General features: G+C 39.3%; 1 protein-coding gene across 1 annotated transcript in view; it reads right to left on the bottom strand.

The window, feature by feature from the left end:
- Positions 1–1,552: 1,552 nt before the first annotated feature.
- Positions 1,553–22,530, bottom strand: part of Ubxn7 (UBX domain protein 7) — a 65,336-nt gene continuing 44,358 nt past the window's right edge. Inside the window, exons 6-11 of the mRNA XM_090344454.1 lie at positions 21,581–21,727; positions 15,780–15,870; positions 14,630–14,757; positions 9,375–9,768; positions 9,150–9,229; positions 1,553–6,696 (exon numbers count right to left, since the gene is read on the bottom strand). Coding sequence (XP_090200580.1) covers positions 6,535–6,696; positions 9,150–9,229; positions 9,375–9,768; positions 14,630–14,757; positions 15,780–15,870; positions 21,581–21,727 — 1,002 coding nt within the window. The 3' untranslated portion in view covers positions 1,553–6,534. The remainder of the gene's footprint in view (positions 6,697–9,149; positions 9,230–9,374; positions 9,769–14,629; positions 14,758–15,779; positions 15,871–21,580; positions 21,728–22,530) is intronic.

The raw sequence follows: 22,530 nt of genomic DNA, 5'->3' as shown, positions 1-22,530 counted from the left end.
CCCATTTTCTAATATACAAATGACTCTGGTTACTTCAATTAGATTAACAACTTTTTTCTTGATGGGAGAGAAGATCACTTATGTTTGCTTCAGCATAGTTTATTTTTAAAATCTAAGGGATCACCTAAGACATAAAATCTTAGGACATTTTTATCTATACAGAGAAAAATAGCACTAAACAAACAAAAGCTTGCTGTTGCCCTAGAATGAGTACTGCAATGTAACTTTCATATGTATATTTAAGAAATGATCGCTCTTAGGTAAAGTGTTACCACTGCTATTTCCATTTGAGATTTTGACAAATCTGGTTATCTTTCAAAACCACCTCACTACAGTAAACATTGTGTGTTTTTTGTTGTTGCTTTTGCCAGTCCTGGGATTTGAACTCAGGGCCTGGGCACTGTCCTTAAGCTTTCTCAAGGCTAGTGCTCTTATTATTGAGCCACACAGTGCACATTCAGATTTTTTTTCTGTTTATGTGGTATCAAGGAATCAAACCCAGAGCTTTGTGCATGCTAGGTGAGCACTTTAGCTCTAGGCCACACTTCTGACCACTAAATTGTGTTTTATTAAAGTAGTTAATATTGGATTGCCACCTTTACTTTGGGATCATATGGTAGAAAAAAGCCATATTAAAAATGTAGCAAAAAGTAAGCAAGTTTATGAGAATGGTTGAGATTCTAAGTGATATACCAGTAATCTGTAGGCCAAAAAAGAAGAAGAGGTGTCAGAAAGCTAACAATTTTCCTTTTTGGAAAAAATGAATTCTTGTTAAGTAGAAAGAAGATGAACTATAAAAAGGATGTTTGCCTCAAACTCTTCTCTGGATTATTAATCTACAAAAAATGAAAAATTTAGCAGGTATGATGATTCATACCGATAATTCCAGCATTCAGGCGTCTGTAGCAGAAGGATTGTGAGTTTAAGGCTAGTACTGTGTTTCACAGTGAGACCTATCACAAAGGAAGGGGGTAGGGAGGATGGATGTATATTTTTAAATGAATTTTCTTGCTGGGCAAGGTGGCTCTCACATGTAATTCTAACTACTCAGGAGGCTGAGATCTGAGGACCGAAGTTCAAAGACAGCCCAGGCACTAAAGAATATGAGACTCTTATCTCCAATTAACCACTAGAAAACTGGAAATAGTTTCATGGTTCAAGGGGTAGGGCAATAACCTTGAGTTGAAAAACTAAGGGAAAGAGCCCCGGCCAAGTTCAAGCCCCACCACTGACCAAAAAAAAAAACAGAATTCTCTTAAACATACCTAATTATATTAAAATAATGTCTAATTGTCAGGGGGAAAGATATTGAAAATCAAAGAACAAAGAACAAAGAAAAAAAAAGATTAAAAGTTTTTTTCTAGGATTGGAGCACAGTTCAAATAGCTGCCTCTAAGAGTTGCCTAACAAATGTGAAGCCCTCTGATTTCAATCTCATGTATTGCAGGAGAAAAAAAAATCTTTTCTTTCTTTTTTTCTATGTATGTGGTTCTGAGGAATCGAACCTGGGCCTTCTTGCATGCTAGGCGAGCACTCTACCACTAAGCCAAACTCCCGGCCAAAAAATGTTTTTTAATTAAGGGTGTCATCACATCCAATAATCTAACCACATGAACTTATTTCGTAGGAAAACAAATCAAGGCCATCCTACTTTCTATTATAACAACTCTTGATTCTAATCTGCCTCTCCAGTACAAATGACACACAAGTAACTTAAAAATAACCACTGAAATATCAAATCAGTGAGAAATCAATATATTAGGTTATTGCTGGTTGTAATTCTAAAGGATATTCTTGACACTATTCTAAAATATGTACTAAGCAATACTAGGTTTCATGGCAAGACAACTGGAATGCTAAGCAAGGCAAAGCAATGAAGTTACATATTCATAGTCCACAGCTGTCTCTGTTCATCAAGGCTTATACTACTAGAAAATTGCCATGCTCATCAGAAATGCTGGTTCTTCCTATGCTCATTACTTTTAAGTTTTAGTTTTACACAGACATTACTTATTCATAACTAAGTAGTTCAGTGGAAGATGGTCAAACAAGGGTATGAAGTGGGAAACTGGCCCACTTTGGGATATAATGTAATTTTTTAAATCACCTTTAGGGGATATAAAAAAGTTACTTCTGCTCAAACTGCATGTGGATTCTACAATGCATACAATTTCCCAACAACTGCTAAGCCAGTTCTTTAAAACACACAAAACAAAAATTTACTCTACTGTGACATATTAAATTTTCATTAGTTACATTTTAGATATATTCAACATTGATCAACACACAGAATAAATGTTTATAAATTAATTGCTTAAAAGCTCATTACTAGATCAATTACTATGAAACTTTTTTCTTAGGGGATTTCAGTCATCACAGTGAGGTTAGATCAAGTTATTGGGCAAGTTATGCCTGGATACAAAAGGAAAAGCACAGAAGCTGGAGAACAAGCACACTTTTACTCAGCCCAAGGAGAACACATAATCAAGGGAGACACTACATGTGTAAATGTTTTAGGAGGACACCTTTGGTGGTCTAGTTGTGCGGGTCCCTAGCGTTTCTGCAAAGACTGCAAGTCCAGGTGCACATTTGCATTCTCTCTATGGATTTAACAGCTTCACAACTGCCTATTCATGACAGAACTTATACTGTATTGTATACTTAACATGTAACAGGGTAGAGAAATTACATCTTTCCCACCTTTTTCAGTGACTAGTGACTGTTTATGATATTTCTGGAAGTGTTCAAGTGAGATCCCTGCTGGTGAAGAGCTCTGAGTCTTGGGAATCAACAGTCCATTCCTACACCGGTACTGGTTGTACCTTACAACTTAATGTCCTAAAATCTAGCAGTTACAAAAGGTGACACTAAAGAATATAGGTGAGCTGAAAATATTTGACCTACTGTGTTTGCCATTTTTCAGTCTTTCTTTGTAAAATTTCCTAACTACCACCTACACTATTCTTTCTCATTTCTAAACTGTTGTAATTAGCTCAACCTCAACCTCAAAAGGTAAACACATCTCCTGTGTCCTTTCCTACCCTAACTGAATGAGACTGGCAAGAATCATATTCTTTATTACACATTATCTCCAGCTTTGACTAAGGACTCAATAGGTAATGTTGCTTTACACAAGTAAGAAAGTAAAATGTGACAGAATTTAAAACATATACAAAAGTCTGGTGCCGATGGCTCACACTTGCAACTCTACTACTCAGGGAAGCTGAGACCTGAGGATTGTGGTTCCCAGAAGACCAGGCAGGAAAGACCATGAGGTTTATCTCCAATTAACCACCAAAAAGCTGGAATCGGAGCTAGGGCTCCAATAGTAGAACACTGGTCTTGAGAGAAAAACAAAACCAATGAAACCAACCAACAAACAAAAACCCGCAGGGACAGCACCCAAAAATTAAGCAAGTCATTTACAAAGGATTTAGTTCAATGATCTAGCATGCATGGAATACAGAAAAGAGAACTATATATACTCTGTAATAATTTTTATCCTTTTCATGTAAGAAAACAAAATCAGATGGTAATGTATAAAGTGAAGTAGCAACAAAGCTACCTTCTGGATAAAACAATTTCCCCTAACAGAGGAGAAACACGGCATGGAGTGAACAGAAGGCAGATCCTGGGTCCCAAGTCTCACTTGTCCCATACGAGTTATGACCTAACCAAAGTTATGGATTTTAACTTTCTTATTTACAAAATGAAAATATACATTTTGTAGGATTCATGGGAAGACTGAAGGAGACAGTGCTCATAAGGTATATAATGTCAGTTGCTAATAACTACTTCCTTGTTCCCTCATTTGCCATTTTTTTTTTGTTCTTTCCTAGGATCAAATTTTAAAAAGTACTCCTCTCATTTTTTTTCTCTTTACTTTTCATTCTATCTCCCTGTATTTCTTTTACACTCAGTCTATCTTGTTCTTTTCATTTTCCATCTCTTAAAACTCTGAAATTATTACTTATAGGAAGCAACTAACAGGAAGTAACTATTGTTAAGTAGACTTACTCACCACACTTAATGTATTCAATGAAACTCCCTTAAAGAGCAAAGAACTTGCAGCAGAAATAAGGCAAACTCTAGCAAGCATACTCCTTATGTAGATTAAGTTCATGAGCCAGGCTGTACTCTGATTTGCTCTTCCACTGTACAGTCATAACCCTCAATGCAGGCCACTCTATGAAACATAAGATAATAATAGTCTTCTCTCAAGAGCCTCTACACCTTGTATTCTAAAATTCTCATTATATCTAAGTTGGGTAAATTATGCCCTGTCTCTCATACCATATACTTGGGCATTCCACAATAACCTAAGTTGAAATAGTCACTTTGGTTTCGCATAGATATGCCAGTGCTGAGCATATAAAAAAGAACCACACCCACTCACTATGAACATGCTGCCTCAGGCTCTCAAGATACGTAAGAGGATAAGAGGATAAGTGAGTCCTAAAGAGAAGGTTCTTGACTTCATTTTTTTTGATTTGGGCTTTAGCTATGAGTGTCAGGGGTTAAAGATGGGTCCCAGCACAGCACACATCCGAGCACACCCAAGGCTTCTTAGCCTGGGCCTTCCTAAAGGTTTAACTTCTACCAGTAAGCTTTACTCTCCATTGCACCTTGATAGTCTGCAGCTCTATTCCTCAGATAGTAAGTATGCTATCCAAGTTACAAGTCAGAACTGAGGAATTATATTTAAGCCATTTCCTCAATAAATTAGAAGCTGCAGGTTAAGCCTCAAAAGTGTTAAAAATACCAAAAGTGGTATTACTCAGTCACCAATCTGAAGAGAGAACTTTGACTCAAGGTATAAATGAAACTGTAATTATATAAATATATTTATAAATATTTATACAATTATATACTTATACATAGCACTTACACAGACAGAAAAAAAAAGAACATTAATTCAAAAGGACTCACTGAAGAATAACAACTTTCCATGATTTCCTTGAGAAGATATATATTCCATTCCTCAGGAGGGGTCCTCAAAAATCCAGCCATTAAAAACCATGTGTAATTGTGTACTAGCAACACACAGCATCTGTTTTTTTTAATAATCCCCTAGTTGCCAAGAGAAAAATCTTAAAGTAGATGGGAATCTAAATGTCTTTGAGCAATAATTCATGTTCCTAAGTATTAGAATTAACCTAAACCCCCAATTGACAAAACAGGTCATTTGTATTATTTTAATGGTTGCATAATAAGTTACAAGTTCTAATTTTGTAACCAGATCACTACTAGCTCATTAGAATACTCTAAAAAAGCTCAAAGTAAAAACTGAGCATATAGTGATGACAAGTTAAAAGCATTATATGGATTCCGGTGGCCTTTTTGAAATAATACTGAAAAGAGCATTTACCAAGGATTTGAATGTGGCTTTTGTTGGCAGAAAACCCCTGCAACATCTGAAGATTACTGTAATTCTCAAAATCCCCTTTACTAGCTACTGTCTTATGAGTTGAGTTTAAAGGACTTCCCCTCAGAGACTTTTCAGTTTTGATTTCTCCTGAAAGAAAACTGAGGATTAAAGTCCACCAGTCACCAGAGCCTTTCAGCAATTATTCCAACCAGGGGTAAAAAAATGAATCACTTCTAACAGAGGAAACATGGTTAGCAACTCTCAGCTGCATGTTTCTCTTCTTCCCCTGGGACACACATAAGTATGCTTTAAGCACATAGGACAATCAATAGCCACAGTGGTTAAAATCACAAGCCATTGTACTGCATGATTATCAAACAGCTGCCTTCCTACAGATCGCTGCAGACCCAGACAAGGAGCTAAAGAAACTAATATGCTGCACTGGCAAAACAGCAAGCACCTCCCTACACCAATCACATTATGCTCACTAAAGGTGCACTCTAGGACTAGCAGGATCAATATACTTAATAGAGTAATAATGAAGAAAGCTCTCTCAAGCTAGGACATCTTACACTGAGCACTCACTCTGCCGATGACACATATTACAGAAATAACTCTTGTAACTACAATATAGGAATCCTTTGGGATAAAGATTATAGTGAGCAATAATTATAAGGGAGGTATTTTCCATGTAAATAAAAGCCTAAATATTTTGTCATGAAAATATTTTCCTACATGTATTGAAAGAATTTCTTTTCCCAACTACAAATGGGGGCTTACAGAAAAGGGGCTTGTTTTTATTCTGAATCTGGACAGTATTTTTTTTTTTGTCAGAGTCTGAACACATTATCATCTGATCCCAAAGTGCTGTGCAAGTGACCACGTAATGGGCCACATATTTCCTGCTGCCAGTACTAGGAAAGATCTTACCCTTACACTTCCATTTGGTCACCAGATTAGGGAAGAAAAAAAGAGGGAAAGGAAGCAAATAGAAGGCTAGAGAAAAAGTAGTGGGAGAGAAAGAGACAAGAGAAAGAGAAGGCAGGTGACTTGCTTGCCCAACTTTGGCTCTCTGGTCCTATAAGCCAAAATGCATTACTTAGTAACATGGTATCTCACAAGAAAAGGGAAAAAAGGGGTAAGCTGAGAGAGGTCAAGCCATGATGTTAATTTCTTTCTTGTACAAAGACAGTCTCTTGAGGACAAAGGCCAGCCTCCTGTAATGTAATGTCATAGTCCAGGTGAGACAGTTTTCTTCGAGGAAAGTTGGTGAGTAGTTCAAAGCGTTCATTTGGATATCCTTTAGATTGGACATGCTTTACCAGAGCCTATGAGAAATGAGAGGATACAACATCATTAACGACTGAATATATACCATTTTGACCTATTAGATGAAAGAAAAAGCATCATACTTTCAGATACCAAAAGACTATTATTTTTTTGTTGGTTGTTTGTTGAACTTGGCCTGGGTGTTATCCTTGAGCTCTTCAGCTCAAGGCTATCTCATACCCTTTTGAGCCACAGTGCCACTTCTGGTTTTCTAGTAGATAATTGGACATAAGAGTCTCACAGTCTTTAGTGCCTGGTCTGCCTTTGAACCTCGATCCTCAGGTCTCAGTCTCTTGAGTAGCTGGGATTACAGACATGAGCTATGGCACCTGGCTTTTTTTTTTTTTTCCCCAGTCCTGGGCTTGAGCTCAGGGCCTGAGTGAGCACTATCCTTGGACTTTTCTCAAGGCTAGAGCTCTACCACTTGAGCTCCAGTACCACTTCCCACTTTTTTTTTTCTATGTACGTAGTACTGAGGAATGGAACCCAGGTCTTCATGCATGCTAGGCACTGGCTTTTTATTTATTTATTTTGTTGTTGGTCATGGGGCTTGAACTCTGGGCCTAGGCACTGTCCCTAAGCTATTCAGCTCAAGGCTACCATCCTAACCCTTGAGTCACAGGGCCACTTCCCATTTTCTAGTGGTTAGTTGGAGATAACAGTCTCTTGGACTTTAGTGCCTGAGCTGGCCTTTTTTTTTTTTTTTTTGTGCCAATATTGGGGCTTGAACTTAGGACCTGGGCACTGACTTGGACACTTTTTGCTCAAGTCTAGCATTCTGCCACTTGAGCCACAGTGCCACTTCTGGCTTTTTCTGTGTATGTGGTACTGAGGAAATGAATCCAGGGCTTTGTGTATGCTAGGCAAGCACTCTACCACTAGACTTAATCCCGTCCCCACTGTGACACTATTAACAGTTGGTCTGAAAATCCAGATGCCTAATAACTCACAGTCGGTAGCACATACAACCTGGACAAAGGGATGATGTACAATCCAGATGATGGAATAGGAAGGTGCAAGGTTTCTTCATGTCTCTGAATGGTAATTTAAAACTTGTAATTTCTGAATTTCCCATTTAATGTTTTTAGACCACCACTGACCATGCTAACTAAATGGTAAATAAAGAAGGACTTATTGCTCTTGCTGTTTCCTTCCAAACACTAAAACAGTAAGACAGTCTAGGTTATCAGCACCAGAGGCCAGATCCCGTACAAAGAGGCTCAGGGATAGTGCCCAGGCCCTGAGTTCAAGCCCCACAACTGATCAAAAAAAAAAAAAATCAGCCAGAACACAAAACAAAATACCAGATTTTAGGTTAAAAGAATGGTTCAGCAGTAGATCACCTGTCTAGCAATCACAAGGCTCTGAGTTCAAGCCTCAGTACCAAAACAAACAAACAACCCCCCCCAAAGAACCAAAGTTACCACCAGCGATAATGAATAGTAAAATACAGACACCAAAAAAAAAAAAAAAAAGATATAGATACCTGACCAAAGGAAGGTTTTTTTCATAAGCTAACCAAATCCAGTTACAGTCACCCTTTTTCAGCTGGAAAATGGAGGGAAAGCCTATCAGCTATAGATTTTAGATGAAAAGAACCTAGCATCACCATGATGCATCATGTCATGTATCAACAAGTGAATGAAAACCACCAGACCAGCTTACAGAGAGAAACATATTTAGTAGAGAGAAAACCTTACAAATTCCAGAAGAGAGATGGCCTTTGTTCTTTCTTCTTAATCACCTTGTACTAAGAGTACTTAGGAAACCCAAACTCTCTCTCCCTTTGTGGACATTAAATAACCCTACTCCTTTTTTTCAGTAGTAAAATCATCTGGGGTTTATATTCCATAGTTACAGAATAGAAAAGCTTTCACTGCCCATGATTTGCCTAAGAGAAGAAAATAAACTAAGAAGAAGTAAGTTTCAGCTGGGCACAGTGGCTCATGCCTATAATCCTAGCTACTCAGGAGGCTGAGACCTGAGGATCTCGGTTCAAGGACAGCCTGGGCACTAAAGTCTGTAAGACTCTTATCTCCAATTAACCACCAGAAAACAGGAAGTGGCACTGTGGCTCAAAGGGTAGGATGGTAGCCTTGAGCTGAAGAGCTCAGGGACGGCACCTAGGCCCAGAGTTCAAGTCTCATGACCAACAAAAGCAAAGAAAAGAAAAGAAAAGAAAAATAAGATTCACAACAATCAAGTTTCCAATTATAGACCACACTAGAGCTAACACCTATAGCAAATAACCAGGCAATGCTTACTGAACTCCAACTAATTAATTACTAGCTCTCTGGACTAGTAGTACAACTCAGCTTTATAGCACTTGCCTCACACAATTTTGGCTCTGGGTTTGACTTGTAGTATTAACAACAACAACAACAACAACAAGTGAAAAAAGAAAAAGAAGTTTCTCTGCTTTCACTAAGTGCTTTCAATTAGGTATACTCACTAGCAGTTTGGCTTGTTCAGGAAGCGTGATCTGCTCCCTTTTTCCATCTGGGTACCGCAACATCAGCTGAGCTTTTGGTCCTAAAGGAAGAGTTTATAAAAAAAAAATAATGATAATAATAATAATAATAGAAGACATAGGAGTTTTAGATCAATTTAAATAAGTAAATCAAGGAATTCAGTAATATCCAAATTTTAAGTAAAAGAAGTCTATTCTGTAACCCACCATTTACATCTACCCCCTCCACTATTCCATCTGACTTTTCAGGTGACATCTCCAGGATCTCTGTATCCACAGCTGTCAATACTTGGTGGTTAGTGGCTGTTCCAGGGTCAACTCTGGCTGGGGGTTCAGTCACTGGCCTTCTGTTGTCTTCTTTTCTATGCCCCAAATCTTTGTGGGGAGACTTTCTGGACTTGGCAAGATTCTCTATCTCCTCTTCTTCATCAGAACCACAAACAGATATGAACTCCTCACTGCCAGAAAAAAGTTCAGATTCAGATTCTTCATCTGAACGGCTATCCTGTTTTGTCTGTGTTGAATCGAAATGTGTCTCTTGCAAGGAGGCTCTGATGGCAGCTTCTAGCTGGCTGTCTTCACTTGCATCTATAAGGCTCTCCTGTGAGATGTAGTCATAAAACACAGGCAGAAAGGAAATCAATTAAACAAAATAATAATCAAGACAAAAAAGGATAAAACACATAGTAGTCTATTTCTCATTATTGTTTTCCATTGAAAGGTATTGTCTTTTGTGAGTCATGGGGTTTGAACTCTGTGCCTGGGCGCTAACCCTGATCTCTTCAGCTCAAGGCTACCATCCTATCCCTTGAGCCATAGCCCCACTCCCCCACCCTTTTTTTTCCCCTAGTGATTAACTGGAGATAAGAGTCTCTCATTTGTGGGGGTAATGGGGGAGAAATGGGGACCATGACATGAGAAAGGGTATCAATATTTGTGAAGTAATGTACCTTCTATCTGGTGAATATAATATAACCCTTCTATTAATTACAATAAAAAATATATGAAAAAAAAGAAGTCTCTCATTCTTTACTGCCCAGGCTGGCTTTGAACCTGGATCCTCAGATCTCAGCCTCCTGAGTAGCTAGGATTACCAATGTGAAACATCATGCCAGCTTTTTTTCTTTTGCCAGTCCTGGAGCTTGAACTCAGGATCTGGGTGCTGTCCTTGACCTTCTTTTTGCTCAAGGCCAGCACTCTACCACTTAAGCCACAATGTCACGTCCAGTGTTTTCTATTTATGTAGGGCTTCATAAATGCTAGGCAAGTAATTTACCACTAAGCCACATTCTCAGCCCTGAACAATATATCTATGTATGTGTATATATATATATATTTTTTTTTCTTTTTCTTTTTTTTTTGTGGGTCATGGGGCTTGCACTCTGGGCCTGAGCGCTGTCCCTAAGCTCTTCAGCTCAAGGCTACCACCCTACCCCTGAGCCACAGCACCACTTCCCATTTTCTTGTAATTAATTGGAGATAAAGAGTCTCAGGTTCTTTAGTATCCAGGCTGGCTTTGAACCACAATCCTTAGATCTCAGCCTCCTGAGTAGCTAGGATTATAGGTGTGAGACACGGCACCTGGCGTCTATAAATTCTTAAAAAAAAAAAAAAAGAATGAAAGAAAGAAAATAAACTGAAAACACAAGAAGATACAAAGACTCCCCATGCTCATGGATCAGAAGAATAATGTGGAAATGGCCATACTGCTACAAAAATATCCTATAGACTAGATGAGACATCTATCAAAATCCCAATGTCACTGTTTACAGAATTATAAAAATCAGTCCAGTAAAAAAAAAAAAGCATTGCTGAAGGACTCATAATACCAGACTTCAAACTATACTTCAGGATCTTGGAAACAAAAACCAAATTGGTACAGACACAAAAATGACCTGAAGACCAAAGGAACACTCTTATTAGACTCAGGAATAAAAACGCACAACTAGTGCCACCTAATTTTTAACAAAGCAATCAAAAAACATCTAGAGTTGGGCTTCAATGACTCATGACTGGCTTCTTAAGAGGATCACCATTCAAAGCCACCCAGGGCAGGAAAGTCCTCGAGACTCTTATCTCCAATTAACCAGCAAAAAGTGTCAAGTTGAGCTGTAGATCAAGTAGTAGACCACTAACCTTGAGCACAAAAGGTCAGGGATAGCCCTGATCTTTAACTCAGGCCAGGCCCTGAGTTAAAACCCTAGGGGGGACACACACACACACACACACACACACACGCACGCACGCACGCACGCACGCACGCACGCACGCACGCACGCACGCACGCGCGCAACACACAGTGAAGAAAAAGATAGGATCTCTTCAACAAAGTGCTGGGAAAATTGGTTATCTACTTTAAGCCTCTGTGGCTCTCACCTGTAATCCTAGATACTCAGGAGGCTGATATCTGAGGATCAAGGTTCAAAGCCAACCCAGGCACTAAAGAATCAGTGACTTTTATCTCCAATTATTCACTAGAAAATGGGAAGTGGGGGGGCCCAGGAGTTTGGCCTAGTGGTAGAGTGCTTGCCTACCATGCACCAAGACCCAAGTTCAGTTCCTTGGTACCACATACTTAGTATAAAAGCTGGAAGTGGTGCTGAGGCTCAAGCAGTAGAGCTCTAGCCTTGAAAAAGTTCAAGGACAGTGCTCAGGCTCTGGGCTCAAGCCCAGGACTGGCAAAATAAAATAAAATAAAATAAAATAAAATAGGGCTGTGGCTCAGGGGCAGGGTGGTAGCCTTGAGTTGAAGAGCACACAGACAAGGCCCAGGCTCAGGGGTAGGGCAGTAGCTTTGAGCTGAGTTCAAGCCCCACTACCCCTCCCCCCAACCCCCCCCAAACTAAAGACAGAAATATTATAGAAATATTAGTAAAAAGGGCACTTGAAATGATTTAATTCATATATTTACACACAGAAATATGAACAATTTCTGACTAGTGGCAGTTTCAATAGAGAAAAGGAAATTTATTTCACTTTTTTTTTTTTTTTGCTAGTCCTGGTGCATGAACTCAGGGCCTGAGGACTGTCCTTGGGTTTTCTCAAGGCTAGAGCTCTACCCCTTGCACCACAGCACCACTTCCAGCTTTTTTCTATGCATGTGGTACCACAGAATTGAACCCAGGTCTTCATGCATGCTAGGCAAGCACTCTACCACTAGGCCAAACTCCCAGCCCAGGAAATTTATTTCAACAAATACTGAAACAAAGACAAAACCTTATGTCAAAAAACAAACACAAAAACATATTGGAGGGGAGAGGTATAACTCAGTGGAAGGATTGCTTGAGTAGAATGCAACAGGGCCTTTGGTTAAATCCCTAGCATCCAACAAATCCAATTCAGCTATATGGTAACATCATACGCAAAAATTAATTTGAAGCACAGACTCAAGAACTAAATCTATTTTGTGTATGGGGGGGGGTTTGTTGAGGCTTGAACTTAGAGGCCTGCGCACTCTCCTTGAGTTTTTTTGTTAAAGGCTGGTGCTACAGCTCCACTTCAGGTTTTTGGTAGTACTAGAGATAAGATTCTCACAGGCTTTTCTGCGTGGTCTGTTTTTGAACCTAGATCCTCAGATTTCAGTCTCCTGAGTAGCCAGGATTACAGGTATGAGCCACCAGCACCCACTCAGGAACTAAATCTACTTTTAAAAAAGATATCATGGTGTACTTATTTTCTGATGCGACACAGAAAACACAAAATATAAAATAACAAACTGGATTTCATCAAGACCTTTCAGTTTTGTTCTTCAAATGATACTACAGGCCGGGAGTTTGGCCTAGTGGTTAAAGTGCTTGCCTAGCATGCATGAAGACCGGGGTTCGATTCCTCGGTACCACATACATAGAAAAAAGCCGGAAGTGGTGCTGAGGCTCAAGTGGTAGAGCTCTGGCCTTGAGAAAGTCCAAGGACAGTGCTCAGGCCCTGAGCTCAAGCCCAGGACTGGCAAAAAAAAAAAAAAAAAAAGTCAAATGATACTACAGAAGACCCTTGAAATCCAGTCATAGTTCCAAGACTGCTATTGAGGAAATACCATGAATGCTCAGAATATACGTGATGATTAATCTGCAAATCAGGTGAGTTTACTCCATTATTGAAATGAACAAGCAAATCATAGATATAAAAAAGCTAATCTGAAATAAAGAGATCTAAACAACATTTCACCAAAAGATACGAAGTTAAAAAAGCATTTGGGAAGATACTCAACATTACAACAGCAACACTATAAACTTTAGATATACCCAGTTTTTAATCTCACATAAATTGTACTTTAATAAAGTACAAAACTTTAAAAAATAAAAAAGACACCCTTGGAGACAGTGGCTTATGCCTATAAGCCTAGCTACTCAGGAGGCTGAAACATGAGGATCATGGTTCAAAGCCAGCCTAGTCAGGAAAATCTGTGAAACTCTTTTCTCCAAACAATAAAAGAATGAGAATGTTAAGCCTTCAGTTTAAACCTTAGTACTAACCTGTACAGACCCATGTACATACACACTCACAAACACACATATACACACATTTGGCAAATTCAATTTACAACATGATACAGCAACTCATAGATACAGGTAATAGTTTTCATATTTAGATATGCAAAAGATAAGAAACTACCTTAGGGCAATTAAACATTTTTTAATGTCTTAAAAAAGAATATTACAAGAGGTACTAGTGGCTCAATGCCTGTAACTGTAGTTACTGAGGAGGCTGAGATATTAGAATTATGTTTCAAAGCTAGCCCAAGAAGTAAAGTTCATTTGACTTGTCTTCTCCAATTAACCATCTGAAAATCAAAAGTAGAGCTGTGGTTCAAAGGGGTAGACTACTAGCATTATGTGAAAAAGCTCAGGGATAGAACTCAGGACCTGAGTTCAAGCCCCATGACAGATTAAAAAAAAATTACCCTTTACTGCTCACTCTCTCGCCTATTCTCTCTCTCTTTCTCTCTCTCTCTCTCTCTCTCTGGTTTTCTGATTGTTAATTGGAGATAAGTCTCACAGACTGGCTTTGAACCATGATCCTCAGATCTCAGCCACCCGAGTAGCTAGGATTACAGGCATAAGCCACCATGCCCAGCTTCATACTGCTGTTTCTTAATTAGACATTTAACCTAGTACGATAAGGAACTGTTTAACCACTACACAATATAGACTGCAAAATGTACATGCTCACTGCTAGCAAATGTGAAAAATATTTTTTCTTACTTGAAACTAAACATGGCACTATCAAATAATCTAATAATAACATGTTATAGAAATTAAATATAGAAACAACCTCTGAAAGAGCCTACTTCTAAGAGAAACAAGGAATATGTGTCTTATTTCAAGTGAGAAGGTAGATATTTAAGGAGCAGTATATTTACATTTTACTTATTATGTTTATACATTATATATAATATATTAAGATTATAAGCTTGAGAACCAAATACACATAATTGTTCATTACCACTTTCTACTTATACTTACTGATCGGGCACATTTTTTGGGGGGACTGCTAGAAAGTCCATCCAGTTGCCCATGTTCACCCAGAAATCCTGTTACTTGGTCCAAGAAAGAAGAGACATCTAACTGGTGCCACTCTACTAGCTTCTGACCTAAATATTAAAACCAGGATATATAAACATAATAAAATCAGTATTTTTCTTTTTTATTTCTTTTCCTTTTTTTTTTTTTTTTGGCCAGTCCTGGGCCTTGAACTCAGGGCCTGGGCACTGTCTTTTTGCTCAATGCTAGCACTCTGCCATTTGAGCTACAATGCCACTTCTGTTTTTTTCTGTGTATGTGGTTCCAGGGAATCTAACCCACGGCTTCATGGATGCTAGGCAAGCACACTACTACTAGGCCATGCTCCTGGCCCTAAAATCAGTATTTTTCTCAACATTCTCATTAAGTATTTATGTTGGCAAATGTATAATTAAAACACAGATACCCATCTCTCCTCTGCTTATGTCTTTGCATAGTGTCTTCATAACTAACTTCATAACTTAGAAACTGCATCAACTAAAACCCACCTCAGAGATTCCCATCCATTATGGACTAGCTGCTCATATAATTTTCAGCCATTTAGGAAAAAAAATTTAAACAACGCAGTATCTAGGTAAAATGCAATCCTCTGGTACTCTAGTGAAATTACAACCAAAACATAAATAACTTTAACAATTTTTTTTTTGTCCGTCATGGGACTTGAACTCTGGGCCTGGGTGGTGTTCCTAAGCTTTTCCAGCTCAAAGCTACCACCCTACCCCTGGAACCTTAGCACCACTTCTGGTTTTCTAGTGGTTAATTGGAGATAAGAGTATCTTAGACTGTAGTGCCTGGGCTGGCTTTGAACCAAGATCCTTAGATCTCACCCTCCTGAGTAGCTAGGATAACAGGCATGAGCCAACTGTAACATTTTAATGACAGAAAATCTTTACAAACTGAAGACAAAAATGAGCACATTACCTATTCTTTGGAAGAACATGATAGTACAAACATAAAATACTGACATCTCCCAAGTTATCAGAAACAGATTCCCTAAATAGATGCTTAAATAATTATAAGATTCAGTCAACTGTTAGGTATCAACTGAAAAATAAGTAATAGGTTAAAGGCTACAAATTGTTGTAAGTCTTACCTGTCCGTGGGTCCAAGATGGAAACATAGGGAAAATCTCCAAGCTTATAAAACTGTATATATCTCTGGCCTTCCTCACTGTCATGGTAAACCTGTTAAATGGAAAAAAAAAAAGTCAGCCTATAATAAAGGGACCAATTATAGTCCCGTCATAGGCCAATAGCAATTAATTCTTTAAGCATATTCTTCAAATATATTTTTGGTTTATGTGTTATCACATTCCCATGTTAAAGAGAAAATGAAGATCATTTGGTATGAATTCCTTCAACTTCTTGCTTTGTGCCCCTTCTGAAAACTTAGCATAAACATACCAATCAATCTATTCTTCCTCCTTTCCTTGCCCAGTTTAGAGGAAGTGCTGTGCTTCTTGTTCAAGCATGTGTCTACCCATGTCATTACTGGCCTTCAAAAATACAGTATTTTGCCAGGCATGGTGGTGCTCCTATAGTCCTAGCAAGCAGGGAGAACAAAGCTGGACTGGACAACTTAGTGAGACCTTGTCTTAAACTAAAAAAAATAATAATAAAAGGGGAGTTTATTTGGAGGCATGGCTCAGTAGTACCACACACAAGCCTTCCAAGCCTAAAGCTCTGAGTTCAATCCATGTAACAAGGAAGGAGGAGGAGGAGGAGGAGGAGGAGGAGGAGGAGGAGGAGGAGGAGGTGGAGAGTTTAGTGGTAAAATGTATGCCAATCCTGATCAAAGCCCAGGGTTCAATCCTCAGTACCAAAAGAAAGAAAAAAAAAAAGATATATATACATATATATCTTTTTTCTGTTGGTAGTGGAACTTGAGCTCTAGGTCTGAGGGGTGTCCCTGAGCAGTTCAGCTCAAGGCTACCTACCTACTCCTTCAGCCACTTCTGGTTCTCTAGTGGTTAACTGCAGATGAGTCTCACATTTAGTGCCCAGCTTTGAACTGCAATCCTCAGATCTCAGCCTCCTGACTAGCTAGGACTACAGGCATGAGCCACCGTGCCCAGCTAAAAAAACTATGTCTTAAGACATCACAATATATTATCACTATAAGCTCAATAGCTAACATTATTTGACAATCAAGATGCCCAATACTTGCTGAGAAAATAAAAGGAATGTTACCATTAAAAACATTTAGGAACTATAAAACATGAACTGGCAAATTATAATATTAATAATATCTCTTGAAATAAGGGAAAATAAGATTATTTGAATCTCTCTCTCTCCCTCCCTCCTTTCTTCCTTTTCTTCTCTTTCCTTCCTTTCTTCCCCTCCACCCCCATCTTTCTCTCTTTCTTTCCTTGTTTGCCAGTGTTGGGGCTTGAACACTGGGCCTGGGTGCTGTTCCTGAGCTAGCACTCTACCACCTGAGCCACAACTCTACTTTGAGTCTCATGGACTTTCCTAGCTTCAAACTACAATCCTCAGATCTCAGGCCTCTGAGTAGCTTAGATTCAGGTGTAAGCTATGGGTGCCCAGCTTATTTTTCTTTTTACGCTTGAACTCAGTACCTGATGCTTTCACTCACTGGCTAGTATTCTACCAATGGAGTCATGCTTCTTACCCATAAGCTACTTTCTATGATGTCCCAAAATATAAGAAATTAGAAGTTGGGCGAAGTGGCTCATACCTGTAATCCTAGCTACTCAGGAGGCTGAGATCTGAAGATCACAGTTCAGAGCCAGCCCAGGCACTAAAGTATGTGAGACTCTTATCTTCAATTAACCACCAGGAAACCATAAGTGGTGCTATGGCTTAAGGGCCTGTAGGGTGGTAGCTTTGAGCTGAAGAGCTCAGGGACAGCGCCTAGGCCCAGAGTTCAAGCCATATGACTGACAATCAATCAATAAATAAATAAGAGCAAAAAAAAAATCTAAACTTAGCTGGATAATTTATATAAAAAGAACCACCAGTAAGACTAGGGGCATGTCTAAGGACAGAGTTAAAAGAATATCAACTCTCGGGGCCAGGAGTGTGGCCTAGAGGTAGAGTGCTAGCCAAGCATGCTTGAAGCCCTGGGTTCGATTTCTCAGTACCACATATACAGAAAAAGCTGGAAGTGGTGCTATGGCTCAAGTGGTAAAGTGCTAGCCTTGAGAGAGCCCAAGGATAGTGCTCAATCCCTGAGTACAAGCCTCAGGACTGGTACAAAATTAAAAAGAAAGAAAGAAAGAAAGAAGAAAGAAAGAAAGAAAGAAAGAAAGAAAGAAAGAAAGAAAGAAAGAAAAAAAGAAAGAAAAAAAGAAAGAGAGAATATCAACTCTTTATTGAAGATAACCCCTTTGTACAACTAAAGATAATAAAAACATAATTAAAAAATTAAAGTTAAATTTATCTGTTTATTTTGACCTTTACATTTTTTTCTTTTTCTTTCTTTCCTCTTCCTCCTCCTCCTCTTCCTCCTTCTTTCTTGCCAGTCCTGGGGCCGAACTCAAGGGCCTGGGGGCTTTCTCAAGGCTAGAGCTCTACCACTTGAGCCACAGCACTACTTCCGGCTTTTTCTATGTATGTGGCACTAAGGAATTGAACCCAGGTCTTTGTGCATATTAGGCAGGCACTCTACCACTAGGCCAAACTCCTGGACTGAGTACTGTCCTTGGGCTTTCTCAAAGCTAGAGCTCTACCACTTGAGCTATAACACCACTTCCAGCTTTTTCTAAGTATGGGTATCAAGGACTCGAACTCTGGTCTTCATGCATGCTAGGCAAGCACTCTACTCCTACCTAGGCCAAACTCATGGCTATTTTTTAATGTTTCTGTTAATGCAAGTCTTGGTTCTAGGCACTGCCCCTGAGCTTAACACTAGCACTCCAACACTTGAGCCAAAGCTCCACTTCCAGCTTTTTTGGTGCTTAACTGGTAATAAGTATGATGGAATTCTCTACCTGGTCTAGCATCAAACTGGTCCACAGATCTCAACCTCCTGAGTAGCTGGAATTATAGGTGTGAGCCTGTAATTATGTAAGCGATTCAAACTCAAACTAAACCACAGCACCAGCTGTGGATCAAAGTGGTAGAGCTCTAGCCTCGGGTAAAAAAGCTCAGAGATGGCACCCAGGCCCTGATTACCAACCCCATAACAGAGGGAGAAATTAAAAAAAGAAAAAAAGTAATAAAGCCAGGTACCCATGGCTCACACCTGTAATCCAAAGGCCGAGATTTGATTTAGTATCATGGTTTGATGCCAGCGTGGATAGGAAAGTCTGTGAGACCTTTTTTTTTTTGTCTTAATTAATTGCCAGTCCTGGGACTTAAACTAAGGGCCTTGCCATTGAGCTTTCTCAAGGCCAGTGCTCTACCACTGGAGCCATGGCACCACTTCCAGCTTTTTCTGTGTATGTGGTACCTAGGACCTGAAACCTAGGGCTTTGTGCATGCTAAGCAAATGTTCTATCACTAGGCCACACTCCTAGCCCTATGAGACTCATCTTTAATTAACCACCAGAAAACCAGAAGTAGAGGTATGCTCAAGTGATAGAGCACTAGTCTTCAGCAAAAACATTCAGGGACAGTGCCTAGGTCCAGAGTTCAAGCCCCCTCCCACACCACCAAAAAGAAACGTATTCATTACTTGACTTATAAAACTGTAACCCCTCTGTATATCACCTTTCTAACAATTTTAAAGGCAAATATATACAGAGAGAGAGAGAGAGAGAGAGAGAGAGAGAGAGAGAGAGAGAGAGAGAGAGAGAGAGAGAGAGAGACAGTGCGCACGCGCGCCAGGAATGTGGCTTAGTGGCACAGTCCTTGCCTAGCATACATGAAGTCCTAGGTTTAATTCCTCAGTACCACATAAACTGAAGTCCTAGGTTTAATTCCTCAGTACCACATAAACAGAAAAGGTCGGAAGTGGTGCTGTGGTTCAAGTGGTAGAGCATTAATTAGTCTTGAGCACAGAAAGGCTCAGGGGCAGAGCCCAGGACTGGCAAATTAATTAAAAATTTGAAACCTAACAATTTAAATTCCTGAGTTTATCATATTATGGCTCAGTTGATATGTAGAAGTTCTCAGTCTCAGGTTACAGCTGGTTGTGTTTAAATCATTGTGACAACTGCTGAGTGCTTCCTTGCCATTAATTTAACAAATATATGACCTCTTCCCCACATCCCAGAGAAGTATGATATCCATAAATAAAAATTATGGTAATCTGGGGGCCGGGGAGTTTGGCCTAGTGGTAGAGTGCTTGCCTAGCATGCACGAAGACCCAGGTTCGATTCCTCGGTACCGCATACATAGAAAAAAGCTGGAAGTGGTGCTGAGGCTCAAGTGGTAGAGCTCTAGCCTTGAGAAAGTCCAAGGACAGTGCTCATTCCCTGAGCTCAAGCCCAGGACTGGCAAAATAAATAAATAAATAAATAAATAGACAGATAGATAGACAGACAGACAGACAGACAGACAGACAGACAGATAGATAGATAGATAAAGTTATGGTAATCTGGGAAGGAAAGGGGGACTAAAACATGAGAAGGGGTATCAAAGCTTGAAAAATAATGCACCACTACCTGACAAATATTACTGTAATCCCTGTATACATTACCCTGACAAAAAAATTATGGTAATACTACCAAACTTAAAAAAGTCATAGGACGTACTTTAATTGAAGTGACAGCTTTAGATTAATTGAAAGGAGACCGTTTTGTTTTCCATTTTGAGTGACAGTTCTTTGGCTTAAACTTAGGGCCTGGCCATTGTCCCATAGCTTTTTTGCACAAGGCTAGTGCTTGACCACTTGAGCTACAACAACATGTCCAGCTTTTTGCTGGTTAATTGGATATAAAAGTCTCATGGATTTTCCTGCAGAAGCTCGCTTCCAATGTGGATCTTCAGATCTCAACCTTCTCAGTAGTTAAGATTATAGGTGTGAGCCACCATTATGCAGCAGGAGGCATGTTTACCAGACTGAGTAATGCTAGTGGGAAAAATTAATCAAACACCCACAGCATCCTATTGAACTCTATTGTCCTGAGCTTCACCATTGAGCTTTACTCAATGGCAGTCTTCTTGTAATGACATACACAGGGATATGAAGGATCCATTGTTAGGGGAGGAGCAGGTACTAGGTTTAAACTCAAGAGTCTTGGGTTTTCTAGATAATTTTTCTATACTAAGCCATGCTTCTTGCATGTTATTAAAGTGACCTGAATAATTTTCAAATACGTTACAACTGAGGGCTGGATAACTGACAATACAGCATGTGCATATATAGAAATGTCACAATGAAACATTCCTTGTATAACTAATAAAAAATAAAAGAAAGTTAACCGGAGCTATTACACCATGTTCTGCATGGGGAAAGGAAATAAATAAAACCTCCAAGGGGCTGAGAGTTGGGCCTAGTCTAGGTAGAGTGCTTACCTAGTATGCACGAAGACCCGGGTTCGATTCCTTGGCATCACATACAAGGAAAAAGCCAGAAATGGTGCTGTGGCTCAAGTGGCAGAGTGCTAGCCTTGAGGAAAAAACCCAAGGACAGTGCTCAGGCCCTGAGTTCAAGCCCCAGGACTGGCAAAAAACAAAAACAAAAACAAAAACCCTCCAAAACAGGTTAATTTCACTTGTTTCTTTTGACTAGTTTTAATGTGGCAAGTAAAGTTTATGAAAATTATGAAAGTAACTTTATCAAGGCACTTTGAGATATGAGTGTTGGCTGGCTGGCTTGAAAGTTCTTCATTTTTGTACTTTCATTTACCACTACAATTTCAGCCATTTTGGTAGTTGACATGCTATATTTTAATTTGTCTTCCTGGTTTATAACCCAATTCCTCCTTCCCAACATACTACACTATACAAATGAAATACTATAAAAGTTTTGTTTAATCGTTCTCACCTGCCAGAAAATGAAATGCTCCCGGATAATATTCTTCACAGCTTCATTGCTCCACACATCACGATTGAGGCACTGGCATGCAAAATCCTGTACATTTTGAATGTTTATCATCAGCCACTTATTCTGCATTTGGCCACATTCTTTGGCCTGTTAAGAGTGAAGTCATACAACATTTGTTAAACATAGTTTCTGTCTTGGCAATGTGGCTCAAGTTTGTAATCCTAGGTACCCAGGAGGTACCAAGCATCAAAGTACCCAAGACTCCCTTCTCAATCAATGGTTCGATGTGGTGGTCTGTGTGTTATCCCAGCTACAATGGTACAACGGTACAATGGTACAATCTGTCACTTCCACTGACACAAGAAACAAAGCCTAGGTCCGCCTGAGCATAATGTGAGATCCCACTTTAACTATAACCAATGCAGTAAGGGCCAGAGCAATGGCTCAAGTGGCAGAACCCCTAAATACCAAGACTAAGGCTGAGTTTAATTTCCAACACCACCAAGATACACTCTACTGAGTGACTTTGGAATTTCAGAATTCCAAAGTTGTCTTTTCCATATACATATGAATCTTTTCATTAATTACATCTAGGGTTTTCAGAATATTTATTTTTGCCAATCTTGGGGTTTGAACTCAGGGTCTGGACACTGTCCCTGAGCTTTTACTCAAATCTAGCTCTCTAACATTTGGGCCACAGCACTACTTCCGGGTTTTTCTGCTTATGTGTTATAAAAGGATCGAACTCAGGGCTTCATGCATAATAGGTAGGCACTCTACCACTAAGCCACATTCTCATCCCAGAATATTGTATTGCATATGCATGTATAATTATACTGCCCATTTAATAAGCATTTCTCATATTTAAAATGAACTATTTACTGTGTGCACATAGGTACATATTACTAAGGAGTGAACCCAGAGCTTCACACATACTAGGCAAATATTCT

Source organism: Megascapheus bottae, chromosome 1 (assembly GCF_031878675.1).
Source record: "Megascapheus bottae isolate mThoBot1 chromosome 1, mThoBot2.hap1, whole genome shotgun sequence".
NCBI classification, from domain to species: Eukaryota; Metazoa; Chordata; class Mammalia; order Rodentia; family Geomyidae; genus Megascapheus; species Megascapheus bottae.
This window is presented reverse-complemented; position numbering and strand designations above follow the sequence as displayed.